Raw genomic sequence first — 20,995 nt, 5'->3', positions numbered from 1 at the left:
GGAGTGCCCAGGGATTGGTTGCCCAGCAGAGGGCAACGAAAATGATCAGGGGCCTGGGGCACGTGACTTTCAAGGAGAGGCTGAGGAAACTGGGCTCATTTAGTCTGCAGAAGAAAAGAGTGAGGGGGGATTTGATAGCAGCCTTCAACTCCCTGAAGGGGGCTTCCAAAGACAATGTAGCTAGGCTGTTCTAAGTGGTGACAGATGACAGAACAAGGAGCAATGGTCTCAAATTGAAGTGTGGGAGGTCTAGGTTGAATATTAGGAAAAACTATTTCACTAGGAGCTTGGTGAAGCACTGGAATGGGTTTCCTAGGGAGGGAATGGAATCTCCATCCTTAGAGGATTTTAAGGCCCAGCTTGACTAAGCCCTGGCTGGGATGATTTAGTTGGACTAGATGACTTCTGAGGTCTCTTCCAACCCTAATCTTCTATGATTCTATGAAGATGTATGTAGAATACTATGCTCATGACTTACAATTTCAAATACACCTCACTGCAGCATGGGACTCCTCCCAAGCCAGATGTTTACAGAAAACCAGATGCAAGTAACAATCCATGGTACAGGTTTCAGAGAGGTAGCCGTTAGTCTGTATCAGCAAAAATGACAAGGCGTCCTTGTGGCACCTTAGAGACTAACAAATTTATTTGGGCATAAGCTTTCGTGGGCTAGAACCCATTTCATCAGACGCATGGAGTGGAAAATACAGGAGCAGGTATAAATACATGAAAAGATGTGAGTTGCCTTACCAAGTGTAGGTCAGTCTAATGAGACAAATCAATTAACAGCAGGATACGAAGGGAGGAAAAATAACTTTTGAAGTAGTAATGAGAGTGGCCCATTTCAGACAGTTGTCAAGAAGGTGTGAGTAACAGTAGGGGGAAATTAGTATTGGGGAAATTAGGTTTAGGTTTTGTAATGACCCAACCATTCCCAGTCTTTATTCAGGCCTAATCTGATGGTATCCAGTTTGCAAATTAATTCCAGTTCTGCAGTTTCACGTTGGAGTCTGTTTTTGAAGTTTTCTTGTTGAAGAATTGCCACTTCTAGGCTCTGTTATTGAGCGACCAGGGAGACTGAAGTGTTCTCCTACTGGTTTTTTAATGTTATGATTCCTGATGTCTGATTTGTGTCCATTTATTCTTTTGCATAGAGACTGTCCGGTTTGGCCAAGGTACATGGCAGAGGGGCATTGCTGGCACATGATGGTATATATCACATTGGTAGATGTGCAGGTAAACAAGCCCCTAGGAGAACACTTCAATCTCCCTGGTCACTGTGCCATAGAACCATAGCATTATGCCCCCTCCCCCAGGGTGCCAGGGCAGGTGGTGACAGAATTCCTAATGGAGCTGAATGATCCCTCAAATATCACAAGTCCTCAAAGATATTAAATGGAATTGCAATGTCTGTCACACACCCTTTTGGGGGCATGAGGCAGGAGAGAGGAATTTTACTAATGTTCCCTTAGGGATGCCTCTCAGAGTTGGTAAGACAACTCCCACCTGTTCATGCTCTCTGTATGTGTGTATATATATCTCCTCAATATATGTTTCACTCTATATGCATCCGAAGAAGTGGGCTGTAGTCCACGAAAGCTTATGCTCTCATAAACTTGTTAGACTTTAAGGTGCCACAAGTACTCCTGTTCTTTTTGCGGATACAGACTAACATGGCTGTTACTCTGAAATACTACAATCTCAGTGATCATGGATTCAAGTCTCACACAGAAAGGTCTGCTCCAGTTTACCCAGCTGCAAAATGCGTACTTGATCCATCAGGTTAAGCCAATCCAAGGTGGTTTGACATGATTCTGGCCACGTCACTCCTGTCTGTATGATTGACTACGAAACTGAGGTGTCTTAGCTGTGTCCGCCTCATCAGCCATTAGCTCAATGGAACTTTAACTGGGGCCATGCTGCGGGTGTAGCGGGAGGAAAAGTTTTCCCACGCTCCCGTAAGGCCATGCTGCGGGAAGTAGGATGGAGCGTTTTCCCACGCTACCTTAGGGCCATGCTGCGGAAGTAGCGGGAAGGAGAGTTTTCCCACGCTCCCTTAGAGTCATGCTGCGGGAGTAGCGGGAAGGAGAGTTTTCCCACGCTCCCTTAGCCGCCAATCGTGGGGTGGCGCGCGGTGCATGTCGGTCCCGAGGCGGACTGTCCCCTCACTGTGGGGCACTCGGAGTCTCGCCTGACGCCATGTTCCTTTGGGCAGCTGCCGCCCGGGGCTTCTAGCTGCCGCCGCCCCCGCAGCCTCTAGAGCCGCAGTCGCCGGCCGGGAGCAGAGCCCGGCCATGTCCGTCAAGGAGGGGAGCAAGGGGCTGCCGCCGCCTCTCGGCACCAGCGACCGGGCCGTTAAGGGTGAGTCCCGTCAGCGCCGCGACCGGTCCTCTGCGGGGTTAACGACACGGCTGCGGGACATGGGGCGGGGTGAGAGAGAGGGTGGGGAGGCGTGTGTGTACGGGGGGTGCGTGCATAGGAGATATGGGGCTGTATGAGGGGGGGCTGTGTGCGATTGTGGGTGTTTGAGAGAGAGGGGGGCTGTATATGTCTGAGCATGGGGGGCGGGGGCTAGGCATCCGTGTATGTGTGTCCCCGGTGTGTATTGTGGGGTGTATCTATAAAGAGTACTCTGGAGGCTTGCGCACTGTAGACAGGCTCCTCTCTGTGTGCACGGTCTCCTCCACATGAGATCCTTGCAATGTTCTTTTGCTGTCTTAATAGTCAGTTCCTTCTCTCCAGCGTGCACCCTGACAGAACAGAGGAGGGGAGAGCATGGAGTAGTTGCCTCTTTTGCTATTGGTTACTGCTTTCAGGTTTCTAATTCTGATGGATTAGTGGCCAAAGTGCTGCAGTATGTGTAGACCCTTTTTTCAGGGTGCAACAGGTCTGTTCTTTTAGTGTTTTTTACAAAAAAAGACCTTCTTTATAATAGCATCGTTTTAAAATAGTAGCAACACGCATAAATTGTGGATTGTCAGGAGAAGACTGAGTGACCCATTAAGAACTTTTCCAACTTCAATTTGCATGAATCATATAGAACAAGATTTTTATTTTATGGTCTTCTATGTTCGATAATTAAACTGTATTTACCTGTGGTGGGGTTATTTATTTGAAGTGGCTTATTCTTTTGTGCTTGTACAGTTTCTATGTAATTTCAGAGTTGCTGTTGTATGCAGCAATTTGTTTTGAACGCTGGTATTCTTAGAAACACATTGTCTAAAATATGCTTTGAAAGCAACTACAGCCCTGAAGATTCAAATTTTACATAATGGGGAAGCTTGAGAAATTAAAGGGACATATTTGTTTTCAAAGCATTGGACTCCCATAGTACATTTTGTAACTCAGCGTGTTTTCCAGAGTGCTTTACTTGCAATAAGGTGGTGTTGAAGCAAATCAATAGGTTAAGCAATTGAAAATGAACAGTTGCAAAAAATAAAAGTAAAAAATACTACAAATGAGCATTCTGCCCTGTCAGTGGCTCTCAGAGCTGTTAACACAGTGTTGTAATAATGCATAGTGCGGAGGCTTGTAATATTTTTTACACTTTGCAATTTGTTGCAAGAAATAATTAGGTTAGGCCATTCAGACGATACAGGAGAACTAACAGTGAGTGGTTATTTCAAACTGCACTGGAAAACCTGCTGATTTCCAAACTCTCAAACAGTTCATGTTAATCATAACCCATGCAGTTAGCTATTCCAAAATTCAAGTTAAGACTGTTATTTTATACTTACAGAATTGTGTGCTCGGGATGCAATCTGTTTTTGACCCTGTCTATGTTGCACATAGAACCACTGTAAGTGTAACCAGGTTTTGATAGATGTAACTGCTATCAAATTACTATCAAGAAACTAATATGGTTAACTGCCCACACAGGAGCATTTTCCTGATCCAACCATATGTTAATTCTGTTGGCTTGTCCACAGCTACCATGCTGCACAGTTATGTTGTGTCAGTGCCTTCTGGAGAAAATCTGGACAGTTAACCCATACTATCTCTGCTGCTGGTGTGAGGGGCAGAGAATTGTGGGCTTTTTTCACAAGGTGCAATGTGGTTTGGGATACTCTTACAGCAGAGAGCTGGAAAGTAAGATCATTGGCTACAGTAGATGCTAAGTGATCCCATCTATGCAACAGAACCATGTTTGAACCTAATTTGAACCTGACAATCATGTTACAAAGCAGGGCTGAAATGTGCTACCACCTACATAAGATGTGTTGACAATGCTTTGTTTGACATGAACTGTACACAGTCAGTTGTATTACAAAGTGGTTACAAAACTGGTGACATTCTGTGGCATAGATGGGTCCTCTGATGTTGTATTTTCCTCCCTGCTTCCCCTACCAAGTCAGCATAGCATACTGTTTTAGTGAGAATTGTGAGGACTACTACTATTAAACAATTCCTAGTATTAGACATTAAGACCTGGTACATTTGCACCCAAGGTAGATCAGCAACTATGTTTAAACAGTTCTGTCTGCACTGTAAACTTCTACCATGATTGTGAACCTTCTTACCAACCTAGCTTATTTTTCAAAGTGAACCAAAATACTTATTTTTCTTATCAGTAATGTGTTTATCCAAATCATTGAAGTCACTAGTGAAAACTCTCAAAACTCTTTTGCAGGGCACAGTTTGTACATATGGTATTTCCTCCAAACATTTCAATTCACCACAGAATAAAAGCATGCACTAGAAAAGTTTCCTTCCCTTCCTGGATGCCACATCTGTTCCCAGACGAAATTAAGTATGGGATACCAGGTTACAGTCCCTCCCAGCTGATCCATTCTATTTCATGCACCTCAAATCCTCAGAACAATACCAGAATTTAGAAACTCAGCAGAACTAAGGCATGAGTTGCTTCTAAAATCAGTGTTGGTACATGTTCAGCTTTTCAAGTTCTGAAAGTATTGTGTCATTCTGGGGACGGAAGTGAACCCAGGACCTCACAGGTGCTTTTGGATGTTATGAAGCAGCAAGGACCCAGCGCAATTGAGCTCATACAGATTTTGTCAGATAAACTTCAACATATATAAGAACTTAACTTATAGAATATTGTGCACAGATATTTGTGCACCGAAAACAATTCAATGTATATAGTTATATACACAACATTTTTAAGATGATAGGCTTCAGTGCATGCAAGTGTATGCTTAGGGTTGATAATGTAAATGTTAACATTGCTACAGTAAGTAACATTAAAAATAGAAAAAACAAACACCAAGAACAGCCTTACCATGGAATAGTATAGAAATAACAATTTAACTTATGTAAAGATTTGAAAATTCTTACAGTTAACTGTTAGCAAAAATTTAGATATGAAAATTAACATAAGATTTCAACAGTAACCTTAAATCTGACTCTCCCAAAACATAGCTGCCAAGAAATGGAATACTTCAATTTTTCTTGTAGGATGGTTGCTAAGAAAAAAAGTTAAGCCATTTGTTTTAACACAGAATACTTTAATTTATTTATAGTAACTATAAATGTCTTGCACCAGAACACTTCAGGGTCTGGTGCGCACACATCTGGTTGCAGAATACTGTTATATAGACTTTACACACAATAGTTTACAGCAACGTTTCTCAAACTGGGGTCTGCAGACCCCTGTGGATCTGCGAGAATACTGCAGGGAGTTCGCTGGCCCCGCTGATCAACTTCTCCCCATCCCTCCTTCAACTCCTCCCCCCCCCCCCCAGTGCCTCTTGTACACCTGGGAACAGCTATCGAGCAGTGTGCAGGAGGTGCTGGGAGGGAGAGGGAGGAGCGGGGATGGGGCACGCTCAGGGGAGGGGGCGGAATCATGTCCAGAGCCGCCAGCCCTCCCCCCCCATATCAACTCCTTCCCCTCCCACCCAGTGCCTCCTGCATGCCGGGGAACAGCTGTTCAGCAGCGTACAGGAGGCACTGGGAGGTAGGGGAAGGAGTGGACACAGGGCACGCTCAGGGGAGGGGACAGAAAGAGGAGGAGCAGGGGCAGGAAGAGGTGGGTCGGGGGTGGGACCTTGGGGGAAGGGGTGGAGGGGGGATGGGACCTGGGGCTGAGCGGGAGGCTTGGGGTCCATGAAACATTTAAAATTGAAATGGGGGTCCTCAGGTTGCTAAAATTTGAGAACTGCTGGTTTACAGAGTACGTATGTAATTTTTGACGGTAAATCTTCAGTGTTAAGGCTATGATATCTCAGGCCAGGTCTACACTACAGACCTATATCAGTATAACTATTCACTCAAGGGTGTGAAAAATCCATACCCCCCAGCAACATAGTTATACCTAACCCCCTGTGTAGACAGCGCTGCGTCAACGGGAGAGCTTCTACCCCGACATAATTACCACCTCTCAGGGAGGTGGATTAACTATGCCGATGGCTCTCCCATCAGCATCTTCACTAAAGACAAGCCTTAAGAGTGTGTCTGCACTACAGCAGCAGAGCTGCCACTATACCACTGTAGCATAGTCGCTGCAGCTACAGAAGGGGGTTTTCTATTGTAGTAGTAAATCCTTGAGAGGCAGTAGCAAGGTTGGTGGAAGAATTCTTTCATTGACCTTGGGGTGTTTGTACCAGGGCTTAGTTCAGCCTAACTACATCTATCAGAGGTGTGAATTTTTCACACTCCTGAGTGATGTAGCCTGGTCAACCTCAGTTTTAGGTGTAGATCAGGCCTAAGTTATTTATTACCATGTGTTGCTAACAGATACCCTGACTGGTATGGACAATTTTTTTTTTTCTTGAGAATGATGCTCTGGGCTGTGCCTCCAGGTAGTCCATAGTATGATGGTATAACATGATTCTTTAAAAAGAAAACAAAAAATGGTTTAAACATGGCTGTTACTAGCATAGTTTGAAGTGTAGTGTGGGTACAGCTTTAGTTTTTATCACTTGGGAAAAACTGAAAAATGAGGTAGTAAATAGGGAGCGAAGGAGATTGGAGATAAGATAATTCATTCTGCTGGTAAGTGTGTCTTGTTAGCTATGGACAAAAAGTGCTGTCTTAATACAATATTTTAATCACTTTTTCTTATCCGTTAATCAGATTTTCCAATAAGAGAGGAAAAAAATTGGGGCATGACCCACATTTTTAAAACTTTTGACTTCCATATTTAGCCTTTGTGAGAACACTTTCCTGCTTAGACAGACTTCTGATATGAACATTGTACTTGAGAAATATTTTATGCCTAATTAAAACATATTTATGTTTTCTTGTAATGATGGTTGTATATGTTCAGCATATACAATCTGAATATAGTGAAGTTAAATCAAGGCTTGGATTGGTCTGGCATACTATTACATCTATGGCATACCATCACAGGTTACTGAGCACTTTTATTCAAGTAGTGAGCAAACTCAATTCCCCCCCCCCCCCCCTTTAATGGTTTAGTTAACTAGAATGTGAGTGACTTGGTCACAGGGTATTTTCTGTGAATTAATGATCCACTGGGACATTCAGAGGCCTGAGGTGAAGTTGTGGCATTAAATACCCAAGAACTGTCCTTTGTCAAGGTTTTTATTACTATATCTTTTTAATAAAGAGAACAAAACATACTGTATATACTTGATCATAAGCCGGTTCATTTATAAGCCGACCCCCGCAAGATGGATAGGTAAAAATGGAACATTTTGACCCTGTTCATAAGCCGACCCTATAATTCAGGAGTCAGCAAACTTTGGCTCCCGGGCCGAGATGGTTTGTTTACCTCGAGCGTCCGCAGGCGCGGAGGTAAACAAAGGGTATGTCTACACTACGGGATTAATCCGAATTTACAGAATTTGATTTTTTGCAACTGATTGTATAAAGTCGAGTGTATGCGGCCACACTAAGCACAGTAATTCGGCTGTGTGCGTCCATGTACCGAGACTAGCGTCGACTTTCGGAGCGTTGGACTGTGGGTAGCTATCCCATAGTTCCCGCAGTCTCCTCCGCCCATTGGAATTCTGGGTTGAGATCCCAATGCCTGATGGGGCCAAAAACATTGTCGCAGGTGGTTCTGGGTACATCCTCCTCCTCCCTCCGGGAAAGCAACGGCAGACAACTATTTTGCGCCTTTTTTCCTGGGTGAACAGTGCAGACGCCATACCGTGGCAAGCATGGAGCCCGCTGAGCTCAAGACAGCAGTCATGAAGATTGTAAACACCTCGCGCGTTATCGTGCAGTTTATGCTGAACCGGAACCTGCAAAACCAGGCGAGGAGGAGCAGGCTACGGCAGCGCAGCGACAAGAGTGATGGGGACATGGACCTGGAATTCTATCAAACCGCGGGCTTTGCGCTTTGGAGATCATGCTGTTAATGCGGTAGGTTATAGCCGAGGAACACCAATTCTGGGCCCAGGAAACAAGCACAGACAGGTGGGACCGCATAGTATTGCAGGTGTGGGACGATTCCCAGTGGCTGCAAAACTTTCGCATGCGTAAGGACACTTTCATGGAACTTTGTGACTTGCTTTCCCCTGCCCTGAAGCGCCAGAATACCAAGATGAGAGCAGCCCTCACAGTTGAGAAGCGAGTGGCGATAGCCCTGTGGAAGCTTGCAATGCCAGACAGCTACCGGTCAGTCGGGAATCAATTTGGAGTGGGCAAATCTACTGTGGGGGCTGCTGTGATGCAAGTAGCCAAAGCAATCACTGAGCTGCTGCTACCAAAGGTAGTGACTCTGGGAAACGTGCAGGTCATAGTGGATGGCTTTGCTGCAATGGGATTCCCTAACTGTGGTGGGGCGATAGATGGAACCCATATCCCTATCTTGGCACCGGAGCACCAGGGTACCCAGTACATAAACCGCAAGGGGTACTTTTCAGTGGTGCTGCAAGCACTGGTGGATCACAAGGGACGTTTCACCAACATCAACGTGGGATGGCCGGGAAGGATCCATGATGCTCGCGTCTTCAGGAACACTACTCTGTTTAAATGGCTGCAACAAGGGATTTACTTCCCAGATGAGAGAATAACTGTTGGGGATGTTGAAATGCCTATAGTTATCCTTGGGGACCCAGCCTACCCCTTAATGCCATGGCTCATGAAGCCATACACAGGCAGCCTGGACAGTAGTCAGGACCTGTTCAGCTACAGGCTGAGCAAGTGCAGAATGGTTTTAGAATGTGCATTTGGATGTTTAAAGGGTCGCTGGCGCATATTACTGACTCGCTCAGACCTCAGCCAAACTAATATTCCCATTGTTATTGCTGTTTGCTGTGTGCGCCACAATCTCTGTGAGAGTAAGGGGGAGACCTTTATGGTGGGGTGGGAGGCTGAGGCAAATCGCCAGGCCGCTGATTACGCGCAGCCAGACACCAGGGCGATTAGAAGAGCACACCAGGAAGCACTGCGCATCAGAGAAGCTTTGAAAACCAGTTTCATGTCTGGCCAGGCTTCGGTGTGAAAGTTCTGTTTGTTGAAAACCCACCCCCTTGATTGACTCATTCTCTGTAAGCAAACCACCCTCCCCCCTTTGATCACAGCTTGCTTTCAAAGGAAATAACGTCACTATCATTTAAAAATCATGTATTCTTTATTAATTGATTATAGGAGGAGAACTGATAAGGTAGCCCGGGTGGGGTTTGGGTGGAGGATAGGAGGGAAGGAAAAGACCACTAAAAAAGTTCAATATAATGACAGCCTTTTGGTTGGGCTGTCTACTGGGGTGGAGTGGGAGGGTGCACGGAGCCTTCCCCCCTCCCCCTTGCGTTCTTGGGCGTCTGGGTGAGGAGGCTATGGAACATGGTGAGGGGGGAGGGACGTTATACAGCGGCTGCACCGGCACTCTGTGTTCCTGCTGCCGTTCCTGAAGCTCCACCAGATGCTGGAGCATGTCCGTTTGATCACGCAGCAGCACCAGCGTTGCAGCCTGCCACCTCTCATCTCGAGTGTCCCTCATGACCTCACGTTCACTGGCATCTTTCCTGTATTTTGATACCGTGTCTTTCCACTCATTCAGATGAGCTCTTTCATTGCGGGTGGATTCCATGATTTCAGAGAACATTTCGTCTCGCATCCTTTTTTTTCGCTGCCTTATCTGAGAGAGCCTTCGGGACGGAGGAGGGAGGCTTGAAAAATTTGCAGCTGCGGGAGGGAGGGGAAAAAAAGTAGAGAAGTATTTAAAAAGATACCTTTTACAGAACAATGTGTATACTCTTTCATGGTGAACAACACTATTCACATTACATAGCACGTGATTTCAGTACAAGGTCGCATTTTGCATCTTAATATTGACTGCCTGCGGCTTTGCTGCTAGAGATCACAGACGCAGGTCCGGGCAACAGAATTCGCCATTGTCTTTCGGCTCCTTTCCCACATACCAAGCAAAGCCCGTTGAGTGTTGTGGTTTTCCTGTTAACGTGCAGCAGCAGAAACCAAACGAACCCCCTCCCATCCAAGTCTCTGGGATGATCGCTTTACCCCTCCCCCCACCACATGGCTGGTATCAGGGAAGATCCCTCCCCATCCCCCCGCTTGGCTAACTGCAGGGAAGGATTTCTCAGCCACAGGCAAATAGCCCAGTAGGAACGTCCACCTCTGTCCCCTTAATTAAATTTCCATATTTCAACCAGGTTACCATGAGTGATATCACTCTCCTGAGGATAACACAGCTAGATAAAGAACGGATGTTGCTTGAATGCCAGCAAACACTGGGACCATACGCTGCCAGGCTTTGTCATGCAATGATACCAGATTACTTGCTACTAGCATGGCGTGGTCAAGTGTCCTACCATGGAGGACGGAATAAAGCTGCACTGCCCAGAAATCTTCTGGAAAGGCTTTTGGAGTACCTCCAGGAGAGCTTCATGGAGATGTCCCTGGAGGATTTCCGCTCCATCCCCAGACACGTTAACAGACTTTTCCAGTAGCTGTACTGGCCGCGAATGTATCCCAAGTCTTCAGGGCAAATTAATCATTAAAAAATGCTTGCTTTTAAACCATGTTTTATATTTACAAAGGTACACTCACCTGAGGTCCCTTCCATGGCCTCATTGTCTGGGGGTTGGGAGGGTACTTCAGTCAGGCTGAGAAAAAGATCCTGCCCGCTGGGGAGAACGGAGTGCTGTGTGCTCTCCGCAAGCTTGTCGTCATCCTCCTCCTCCTCATCTTCCCCGTCTGCAGAATCCTCAGGCATGGCTGAGATTACCCCCGCCTCGGAATCCACGGTCAGAGGTGGGGTAGTGGCGGCCCTCCCTAGAATTGCATGCAGCTCAGCGTAGAAGCGGCATGTCCGTGGCTCTGACCCGGAGCGACCGTTTGCCTCCTTTGTTTTTTGATAGGCTTGTCTGAGCTCCTTAACTTTCACATGGCACTGATATGAGTCCCTATTGTGGCCTCTCTCCATCATGCCCTTGGAGATTTTTTTCAAAAGTTTTGGAATTTCATCTTTTGGAATATAATTCTGCTAGCACTGAATCGTCTCTCCATATAGCGATCAGATCCAGTACCTCCCGTACGGTCCAGGCTAGTGCTCTTTTTCGATTTTCGGACTGCATGGTTACCTGTGCTGATGAGCTCTGCGTGGTCACCTGTGCTCTCCATGCTGGGCAAACAGGAAATGAAATTCAAAAGTTCGCGGGGCTTTTGCTGTCTACCTGGCCAGTGCATCCGAGTTCAGATTGCTGTCCAGAGCTGTCACAATGGTGCACTGCGGGATAGCTCCCGGAGGCCAATACCATCGAATTGTGGCCACACTAACCCTAATTCGAAATGGCAATATCGATTTTGGCGCTACTCCTAGTCGGGGAGGAGTACAGAAATCCATTTTAAGAGCCCTTTTATTTCAAAAGAAATGGCTTCGTTGTGTGGATGGGTGCAGGGTTAATTCGATTTAACGCTGCTAAATTCTAATTAAACTCATAGTGTAGACCAGGCCAAAGTGTTCTGGCGCGCCAGCTGCTTACCCTGACGGGCTGAGACAGCAACTGGTGGGGAAATTTTGGGGGGGGAGAAGCTGGGGGTCAGAGGAGTAACCTCTGTGACCAGCCCCCCACATGACCCCACCCCTAGCCCAGGACTCCCACACTCTCCCCATCCCATCCCTTCCCACCCTATCTAGGGCGGATGTCTCTGGCCTGGCTGAAGCTGCTCCTGTGGACCAGACTGGGCGATGTGGCCGCAGCATATTCCAGCGGGCGGGGCCGGGCGGCACGGCTGCAGTGTGCTCTGGCGGGCCGGGCGGTGCGACCGCAGCTTGCTCTGGGGGGCGGAGCTGAGCGGCACGGCTGCAGCCTGCCAGCCCCTGAGCTGCAGCTGCTTCGGCGGCTGGGGGGAGAGCAGCGTGGCCAGAAGCAGAGAGACTCTGGCCCCACCTCTTCCCTTCTGGCGCTGCTGTCTCTCCTTGCTCTCTCTGTTGGCGGGAGGGGCTGTGTCCCACCTCTCCCTCTCTATACCCGTTCATAAGCCTAACCCCTTCTCTGGTGCTTCCCTTTTTTACTAAAAGAATTCGGCTTATGAATGAGTATATATGGTAACTGTTTTCTCCCGAATGGAGAAAAATGCAATCTTTCTGCAGTGCCCCCATTCAGCTTCAGTCAGTGACATTGAATGTCCCTGCACCGTAGTGTATTGTGTGGTTCAGAAGTTGCAACATCATGTTGTGTCAAAATTATGATTAAATATAACTTGATTTCTCTTATTTTCCTTGTTTGCCAGTAACATTTAACACTTTTCTGGTGCTTTTTACAGGTGTTTGTGATAAAAGTAATTGATTAGTGCTCTTATAACAGTTCAAACAAACTTTGGGTTCACAGATCATCCACAGATTTTGAATTTGTTAGTGTATTATGTCCTATATTGAGGAGAAGCCACTGTTTAACTACTTTCTGGCCATACTCATTTCACCAGAGAAAGGGAAAAAGTGCTTGTGTGCTCAGATTACCATGATAGAATTCTGGGGTCCATATGGATATGTGTTCACTGCAGTTATGATGGGCATCTGGATCAGCCTGCATTTTCACTCTCCCAACAACCCCCATCATCTTTGCACCCTCCTTCCCCCCCAAATCTTTCCCCCATGGTTTACTTTTTAAATTTATATCATCTCACTCTCTTTTGGACAGTCACCTACATACAACAAAGCACGTGCAAGTTTTCTCTTGACTCCCCCTGGAAAGGCTTCTTGTCCTCTCAGTAGTTTCCACAATCCTGGGAAAGCACTAGTGGCACTTACGCTGCTTTCAGCCGAAGGAGCAAGTAGATACAGTAACTCTCTGCTCATTCCCTCTCCAAATTTCTTCTCCTCTTGGATGTGGAGGCAAGCGGTTCTTTCAAACTCTGCTTATATATAGACTTTGGTGTTTCCAGCTGTCCTTTAAAATAGATTGCAGTACAGTTAAGGTAATCCCAAGAGGAGATTGTTTAAAACTGAGGAGTTGTTTAAAAGTGATGGAGATTAATCATATTCACGGTAGACTACTGAATAAGCAATTTAAGGCCTTTGAATTTCAAAGACACGCTTTTATGCCTGCTGATATTTTGCTTTCAGAACAGTATCAGTGTTTGTTCTGCTTACTAATTATATCTGGCTGATGCAAAGGGGGAAGACTACTCAAGGTTTCCATGAAAACAACTGACTCCAGTAGATACAGTGATTGTAACCACTAAACTTTTAGTTAATTACCAGTCCATATGCTGACAAACTGTTATATTTTTAAATAGTGCAGTGTGTTTTATGTCAGAATGAGAAGGTAAAGCAAATGCTTGTTTTATGAAAGTAATGTAACTTTTAAAATTTTGCCATGATCAGAGTCATGCTGCAGTTAAGGGTATGTGATGTGGAAACTGGTATCCTTGAAACACATTTGTTTCCCTTATAAGGGGCCTTTCAAAACTTTCAGTTAAAATAATAGGGTAAGTAGATTGTTTGTCAATACACTTTTAAATAGATATTGAAAAGTTTAGGGAAACCTTAAGGCTCCTGAAGTAGGTTACAGCTGCAAGGAAGCTGTTGCACAGTTCAAGAACGTTCTGATGCATTTAAACTAAGTCTAAAGGTCCACAGGATCTAAACAGCTTTATTTATGCATGCATTGGAATGCACAAGGTCCCAAGCATTTACAAAAATGTTAGCAAAGTGGTGAATTTTGTGGCATCTTGGAAAAAGGGCAGATTCTACAGTTGTTGAATTGCAGAGCCCCTGGATCCTTAATTGAGATGAATAAGGTAGTTCACACCTTTTAGAACTATTGATTTAGGCTCTCTATGGCCTTGGCTACACTTGCGAGTTACAGCGCTGTAAAGCCGCCCCCAGCGCTGTAACTCAGTCCCCGTCCACACTGGCCAGGCATTTGCAGCGCTGTATCTCCGTGGTTGCAGCGCTGCATGTACTCCACCTCTCCGAGAGGAATAGCATGTATTGCGCTGCTGCTGCAGCGCTGCGGCGCCAGTGTGGCCGCCCAATGCGCTGTGAATGGCCTCCAGAATTATTCGGCAGTATCCCACAATGCCTGTTCTAGCCACTCTGTTCATCAGTTCAAACTCTACTGCCCTGGCTTCAGGTAACCAACCATGTGACCCACCCTTTACATTCCCCGGCAATTTTAAAAATCCCCTTCCTGTTTGCTCAGGCGTGGAGTGCTTTCAGCGCATCTTTCTAGATGACCATGCCTCCACGCGCCAAGCGAGCCCCAGCATGGAGCAATGGCGAGTTGCTGGACCTCATCAGTGTTTGGGGGGAGGAAGCTGTCCAGTCCCAGCTGCGCTCCAGCTGTAGGAATTACGATACCTTCGGGAAGGTATCAAAGGACATGACGGAAAGGGGCCATGACCGGGACGCCCTGCAGTGCAGGATTAAAGTGAAGGAGCTGCGGAGTGCCTACCGCAAAGCCCGCGACACAAACGGACGCTCAGGTGCTCCCCCCGCGCCCTGCCGATTCTACAAAGAGCTGGATGCAATACTTGGGGTTAACCCCACCTCCACTCCGAGCACCACCATGGACACTTCAGAGCCGGTGTGGGTGGGGGAGGAGGAAGAGGAGGAAAACGGGAGTGATGGTGGTGGGCTGGATGGAGACACCCCGGAATTCCTGGAGCCATGCAGCCAGGCGCTCTTCTCGAGCCAGGAGGAAGGTAGCCAGTCGCAGTGGCCGGTACTTGGTGGAGGACAAACAGAAGAGCAGGTTCCTGGTAAGCTTTTTTTTTTTTTTTTTTTTCGGGAAGCAAGTTTTTTAGGTGCGGGCTCTTTGGGAGAGGAGGGTTAGGCATGCATGCCTAGATGTGGAATAGTGCATTGATGTGGTTTATCACATCGCGGTAATCGGCCTCGGTAATCTCCTCGAATGTCTCATCCAGAACGTGTGCAATGCGCTTGCGCAGGTTTATCGGGAGAGCCACCGTGGTCCTTGTCCCAGCCAGGCTAACGTGTCCGCGCCACTGTGCCGCGAGGGGCGTGGGGACCATTGCTGCACACAGGCAAGCTGCATATGGGCCAGGGCGGAAGCTGCATTGCAGTAGAAGACCCTCCCTTGCTTCCCAGGTCACCCTCAACAGCGAGATATCATCCAGGACGAACTCCTATGGAAAATGTTGGGATAGTGTTCAGTGTAGGTGCCCCCTGAAGCTGTTGGCTCTCCCCAAGGCACAGAAACCCAGAGGAGAGTGCAGCCCTGAAACAATCAGTCCCCCTTACTCACCATTTTGAGACTCCCTTGGGACATGTGTGCTTTGTTTCGGACGGGAAAATTATGCTATTGTGTAGACCCTGTGTGTTTTCTACTCAAGTGCGGGGGGAATCATTACTCTGTCTGGTATAAACAATGCTGCCTCTGTTAAATGTTGCATTTTGCCTATACAGCAGCATCAACCTTGAGACCTCAGCCGTCCCTCTTATCCCCTGCTCAGAGACTGCAAAGACTCAGTAATAGACCGCGAAAAAGCAGACAGAAAGAAGACATGCTGCAAGAAGTGATGCGGCAATCTATTAAAGAGAATGAGAAAGCACAGAACTGGAGGGAGAGAGAAAGCAGGATCTGCCAGGAAAACGCAGCGCACGGGCGGCAAAGCACCGCACACCGGCAGCAAAGCACTGATCGGCTCATAAGCGTCGTGGAGCGCCAAGCAGACGCTATCCAGGAGCTCGTAGCCATGCAGAAAGAGGAGTAGTACCACAAACGCCACCCCCCCCACAGCCCTTGTCCTAAAACTTTCCGTTGTGCCCCACTGTCACCTCCAACCCACTTTCCCCAACTTCTGTGTTCTTCACGCCACCCGCTGCCTCCAACACCAGTATCTTCACCACCCAGCCTTGAAAACCACGACCCTTACCCTCTGCACTCAACCCCCATCACCGTGCAGCACTCATTGCACAGCACACCAGACAGGACATATGCGAATCTGTGATTGTACTGTTCCTCACTCCACCCCCTTGTTTCTTTTCAATAAATGGATATTTTGGCTTTGAAAACATTCTTTATTATTGCATAAAGTAAAAAACTCCTTAGCACAGGAAATAAACAGGCACTGCAAGTCTGCTTGTCTGCTTAGCAAACACTGATTCCTAAAGCTTGGAACTACTGCACTTCACTCCCGTGCAGGGCACCAGATATCACTGCTGGTTTTCAGCCTCAAATTTCTCCCTCAAGGCATCCCTAATCCTTGCAGCCTCGCGCTGGGCCCCTGTAATAGCCCTGCTCTCTGGCTGTGCAAATTCAGCCTCCAGGTGTTGAAGCTCGGAGGTCCATGCCTGAGTGAAGCTTTCACCCTTCCCTTCACAAATATTATGGAGGGCACTGCACGCGGATATAACCGCGGGGATGCTGTTTTCGGCCAAGTCCAGCTTCCCATACAGAGATCGCCAGCGGGCCTGTAAACGGCCAAAGGCACACTCCACAGTCATTCGGTACTGGCTCAGCCTGTAGTTGAACCATTCCTTGCTGCTGTCAAGATTCCCTGTGTAGGGTTTCATGAGCCACGGCATTAACGGGTAAGTGGGATCTCCAAGGATCACAATGGGCATTTCAACTTCCCCTTCCGTGATCTTCCACTCTGGGGGAAAAAAGTCCCGGCCTGCATCTTCCTGAACAGCCAAGTGTTCCGAAAGATGTGTGCGTCATGCACCTTTCTGGGCCAGCCTGGGTTAATGTCAATGAAACGCCCACGGTGATCCACAAGCGCCTGGAGAACCATAGAGAAATACCCCTTCCAATTAACGTACTCGGATCCTAGGTGGGGTGGTGCCAGAATAGGAATGTGCGTCCCATCTATCACCCCTCCTCCCCATTTGTGCAAAGCCATCCACTATTTCCTGCACGTTACCCAGAGTCACAGTTCTTCTGAGTAGGATGCCATTAATGGCCTTGCAAACTTGCATTAACACGATTCCAACGGTTGACTTTGCCACTCTAAACTGGTTTGCGACCGACCGGTAGCTGTCTGGAGTTTCCAGCTTCCAGGTTGCCACCCGCTTCTCCACTGGCAGGGCAGCTCTCAATCTTGTGTCCTTGCGCTGCAGAGTGGGGGCAAGCTCCTCACACAGTCCCATGAAAGTAGCTTTTCTCATCCGAAAGTTCTGCAGCCACTGCTCGTCATCGCAGACTTCCATGATGATGTGATCCCACCACTCGGTGCTTGTTTCCTGAGCCGAATAGCGGCGTTCCACGGTGCTGCGCATGTTCGTGAATGCCACAAGCAATTTCGTGTCGTACGCATTACGCGGCTCGATAGCATCGTCGGACTCCTCACTCTCACTGTCACTTTGGATCTTAAGGAATAGTTCGACAGCCAAACGTGACATGCTGGCGAGATAAGTCAGCATATGCCTCAGCAGTTCGGGTTCTATTTCCCGCAGACAGATCGCGCTGCACAGAAACCGTTGAAAGATGGCACCAAAGGTGGATGGAAACAAAGGGATTTCTGGGATGCAAAGCGATGCATCACGGGGCGTTGGGACAGGACCCAGAATGCCCCGCACCTACGCCCCCTTCCCACAACCCACGGCGCCAGAATGGGAAGAGGTGCTCTGTGGGATAGCTGCCCATAATGCACTGCTCCCAATAGCACTGCAGTTGCCACAAATGTGGCCACGACAGTGCGCTGGGCAGCTGTCAGTGTGGACAGACTGCAGCGCTTTCCCTATTCAGCTGCACAAAGTTAGGTTTAACTCACAGCGCTGTACATCTGCAAATGTAGCCAAGACCTTTATCGGTTTGTGCTCAGTTCATGTTTTCAGGGTTATGTCTACAGCCATAAGGGCTAGGGCATGTCTACAGTACCAAGTTAAGTGGACATAAGGCAGCTTACGTTGACCTAACAATGGCTTTGTCTACACTAGTACTTATGTCGGCAAAATTTTTGTCGCTCGGGGGTGTGAAAAAACACTTCCCTGACCCACAAAAGCACTGGTGTGGATGGCGCTATGTCATCAGGAGACGCTCTCTCGCTGACATAGCTACTGCTGCTCGTTGGGGTGGTTTAATTATGCTGGTGGGAAAGCTACATGGGAGACCTTACAGTGGCGCAGTTGCAGTGGGTACAGCTGTGCTGCTGTAAGGCCCATAGTATAGACATAGCTGAAGTAAGTACCTGCTACTGTGTTTTTTCTGCCGCTGTACCTTAGCCGATACGCTCACCTAGTAAATCCACCTCAAAGAGAGGCATAAGGCTTAGGTCGATGTCGTTTGGGTGACAGTGTCGGTGTAGAAACTGCCTTATTTGAATAGCTGTTGACTGTCAGGGTGGCTGTCAGCTGGAACCATGAAATTGACAAGAACATTAATTTCACATTGGTAGGATCCCTGTTTTGAAATGTAGAATGGAAGAATTACTTCTTGTGTCTTGCTTACAACACTCCTACTAATACATCCCAGAATGATTGCTTTTTTTGCAAGAGTTACACTGTTGATTCATATTTAGCTTGTGGTCCACTATGACACCCAGGTCCCTTTCCGCAGTACTCCTTCCTAGGCAGTCATTTCCTATTTTGTATGTGTGCAACTGATTGTTCCTTCCTAAGTGGAGTACTTTGCATTTGTCCTTATTGAATTTCATCCTATTTAGTTCAGACCATTTCTCCAAATTGTCCAGATCATTTTGAGTTATAATCCTATCCTCCAAAGCACTTGCAACCCCTTTCAGCTCGGTATCCTCCACAAACTTTATAAGTGTACTCTCTATGCCATTATCTAAGCCATTGATGAAGATATTGAACAGAACCAGACCCAATACTGATCCCTGCGGCACCCCACTCGTTATGCCCTTCCAGCAGGACTGTGAACCACTGATAACTACTCTCTGGGAATGGTTTTCCAACCATTTATGCACCCACTGTATAGTAGCTTCATCTAGGTTGCATTTCCCTAGTTTGTTTATGAGAAGGTCGTGTGAGACAGTATCAAAAGCTTTACTAAAGTCAAGATATACCATGTCTACTGCTTTCCCCATATTCACAAGGCTTGTTACCCTGTCAAAGAAAGCTATCAGGTTGGTTTGACATGATTTGTTCTTGACAAATCCATGCTGTTACTTATCACCTTATTATCTTCTAGATGTTTTCAAATTGATTTCTTTATTATTTGCTCCATTATCTTTCCAGGTACAGAAATTAATCTGACTGGTCTGTAGTTCCCCGGGTTGTCCTTATTTCCCCTTTTATAGATTGGCACTGTATTTGCCCTTTTTCAGTTTTTGTTCTTTCCCTATTTTAACCTCTGATCCTTCCTCGTTTTCACTTGCATTCACTGTTAGATATCCAATCACCACCAACCTTCTTGGTGAAAACCAAAACAAACAAGTCATTAAGCACCTCTGCCATTTCCACATTTTCTGTTGTTGTTTCCCCCCACCCCTCCTTATTGAGTAATAGGTCTACCCTGTCCTTGGTTTTCCTCTTGCTTCTAATGTATTTGTAGACTGTTTTCTTGTTACCCTTTATGTCTCTAGCTAGTTTGATCTCATTTTGTGCCTTGGCCTTTCTAATTTTGTCCCTATATACTTGTGTTATTTGTTTATATTCATCCTTTGTAATTTGACCTAGTTTCCACTTTTTGTAGGACTTTTTTTGAGTTTCAGATCATTGAAGATCTCCTGGTTAAGCCAGAGTGTCCTCTTGCCATGCTTCATATCTTTCCTATGCAGTGGGATAGTTTGCTCTTGTGCCCTTAATAATGTCTCTTTGAAAAACTGCCAACTGTTTTTCCCCTTAGACTTGCTTCCCATGGGATCTTACCTGCCAACTCCCTGAGTTTGCTAAAGTCTGCCTTCCTGAAATACATTGTCTTTATTTTGCAGTTCTCCCTCCTACCATTCCTTAAAATCATGAACTCTACCATTTCATGATCACTTTCACCCAAGCTGCCTTCCACTTTCAGAATCTCAACTAGTTCCTCCCTATTTGTCAAAATTAAATCTAGAATAGCCTCTCCCCTAGTAGCTTTCTCTGCCTTCTGAAATAAAAGATTGTCCCCAGTACATTCCAAGAACTTCTTAGATAATCTGTGCCTTGCTGTGTTATTTTCCCCAACAGATGCCTGGCTAGTTGAAGTCCCCCATTACCACCAAGTCCTGTGCTTTGGGTGATTTTGTTAGTTGCTTAAAAAAAGTGTCGTCCACTTCTTCTTCCTGGTTAGGTGGTCTGTAGTAGACCCTTAGCATGACATCACCCTTGTTTTTTACTCCTTTTATCCTTCCCCAGAGACTTTCAACAAATCTGTCTCCTATTTCCATCTTGACCTCAGTCCAAGTGTATATATTTTTAGTATATAAGGCAACACCTCTTCCCTTTTCCCCCTGACTGGCTTTCCTGAGCAAGCTGTACCCTTCTATACCAATATTCCAGTCATGCGTATTATCCCACCAAGTCAACTATGTTATAGCTGTGTTTATTTTCTGGCATTTCGAGTTCTTCCTGCTTATTCCCCATACTTGGACTATAAGGTGGATAGAAAGGGGTTACAGTGGATGAGAAGCTGGATATGAGTCAACAGTGTGCCCTTGTTGCCAAGAAGGCTAACGGCATTTTGGGCTGTATAAGTAGGGGCATTACTAGCAGATCGAGGGACGTGATCATTCCCCTCTATTTGACATTGGT

The 20,995-nt window shown here is 46.7% G+C and overlaps 1 protein-coding gene across 11 annotated transcripts in view; it reads left to right on the top strand.

The window, feature by feature from the left end:
* The first annotated feature begins 2,098 nt into the window (after nucleotides 1–2,098).
* The window catches only part of PPP3CB (protein phosphatase 3 catalytic subunit beta), a 78,131-nt gene continuing 59,234 nt past the window's right edge, over nucleotides 2,099–20,995 (top strand). For 10 of the 11 annotated variants that reach the window (XR_010589456.1, XR_006174366.2, XM_005285615.4 and 7 more), the window contains exon 1: nucleotides 2,103–2,361. Coding sequence is in view for 9 of the 11 variants with exons in the window: in XM_005285615.4 (XP_005285672.1) it covers nucleotides 2,295–2,361 (67 nt within the window). In the remaining 2 variants the exon portion in view is untranslated. Of the gene's footprint in view, nucleotides 2,362–20,995 lie in introns of all 11 variants that reach the window. The other variant, XM_024107985.3, reaches the window with a different exon arrangement.

This window comes from Chrysemys picta, chromosome 7, assembly GCF_011386835.1.
Source record: "Chrysemys picta bellii isolate R12L10 chromosome 7, ASM1138683v2, whole genome shotgun sequence".
In the NCBI taxonomy this organism is placed as follows: domain Eukaryota; kingdom Metazoa; phylum Chordata; order Testudines; family Emydidae; genus Chrysemys; species Chrysemys picta.
Note: the sequence above shows the minus strand (reverse complement) of the source record. Positions and strands in the feature narration are given on the sequence as shown.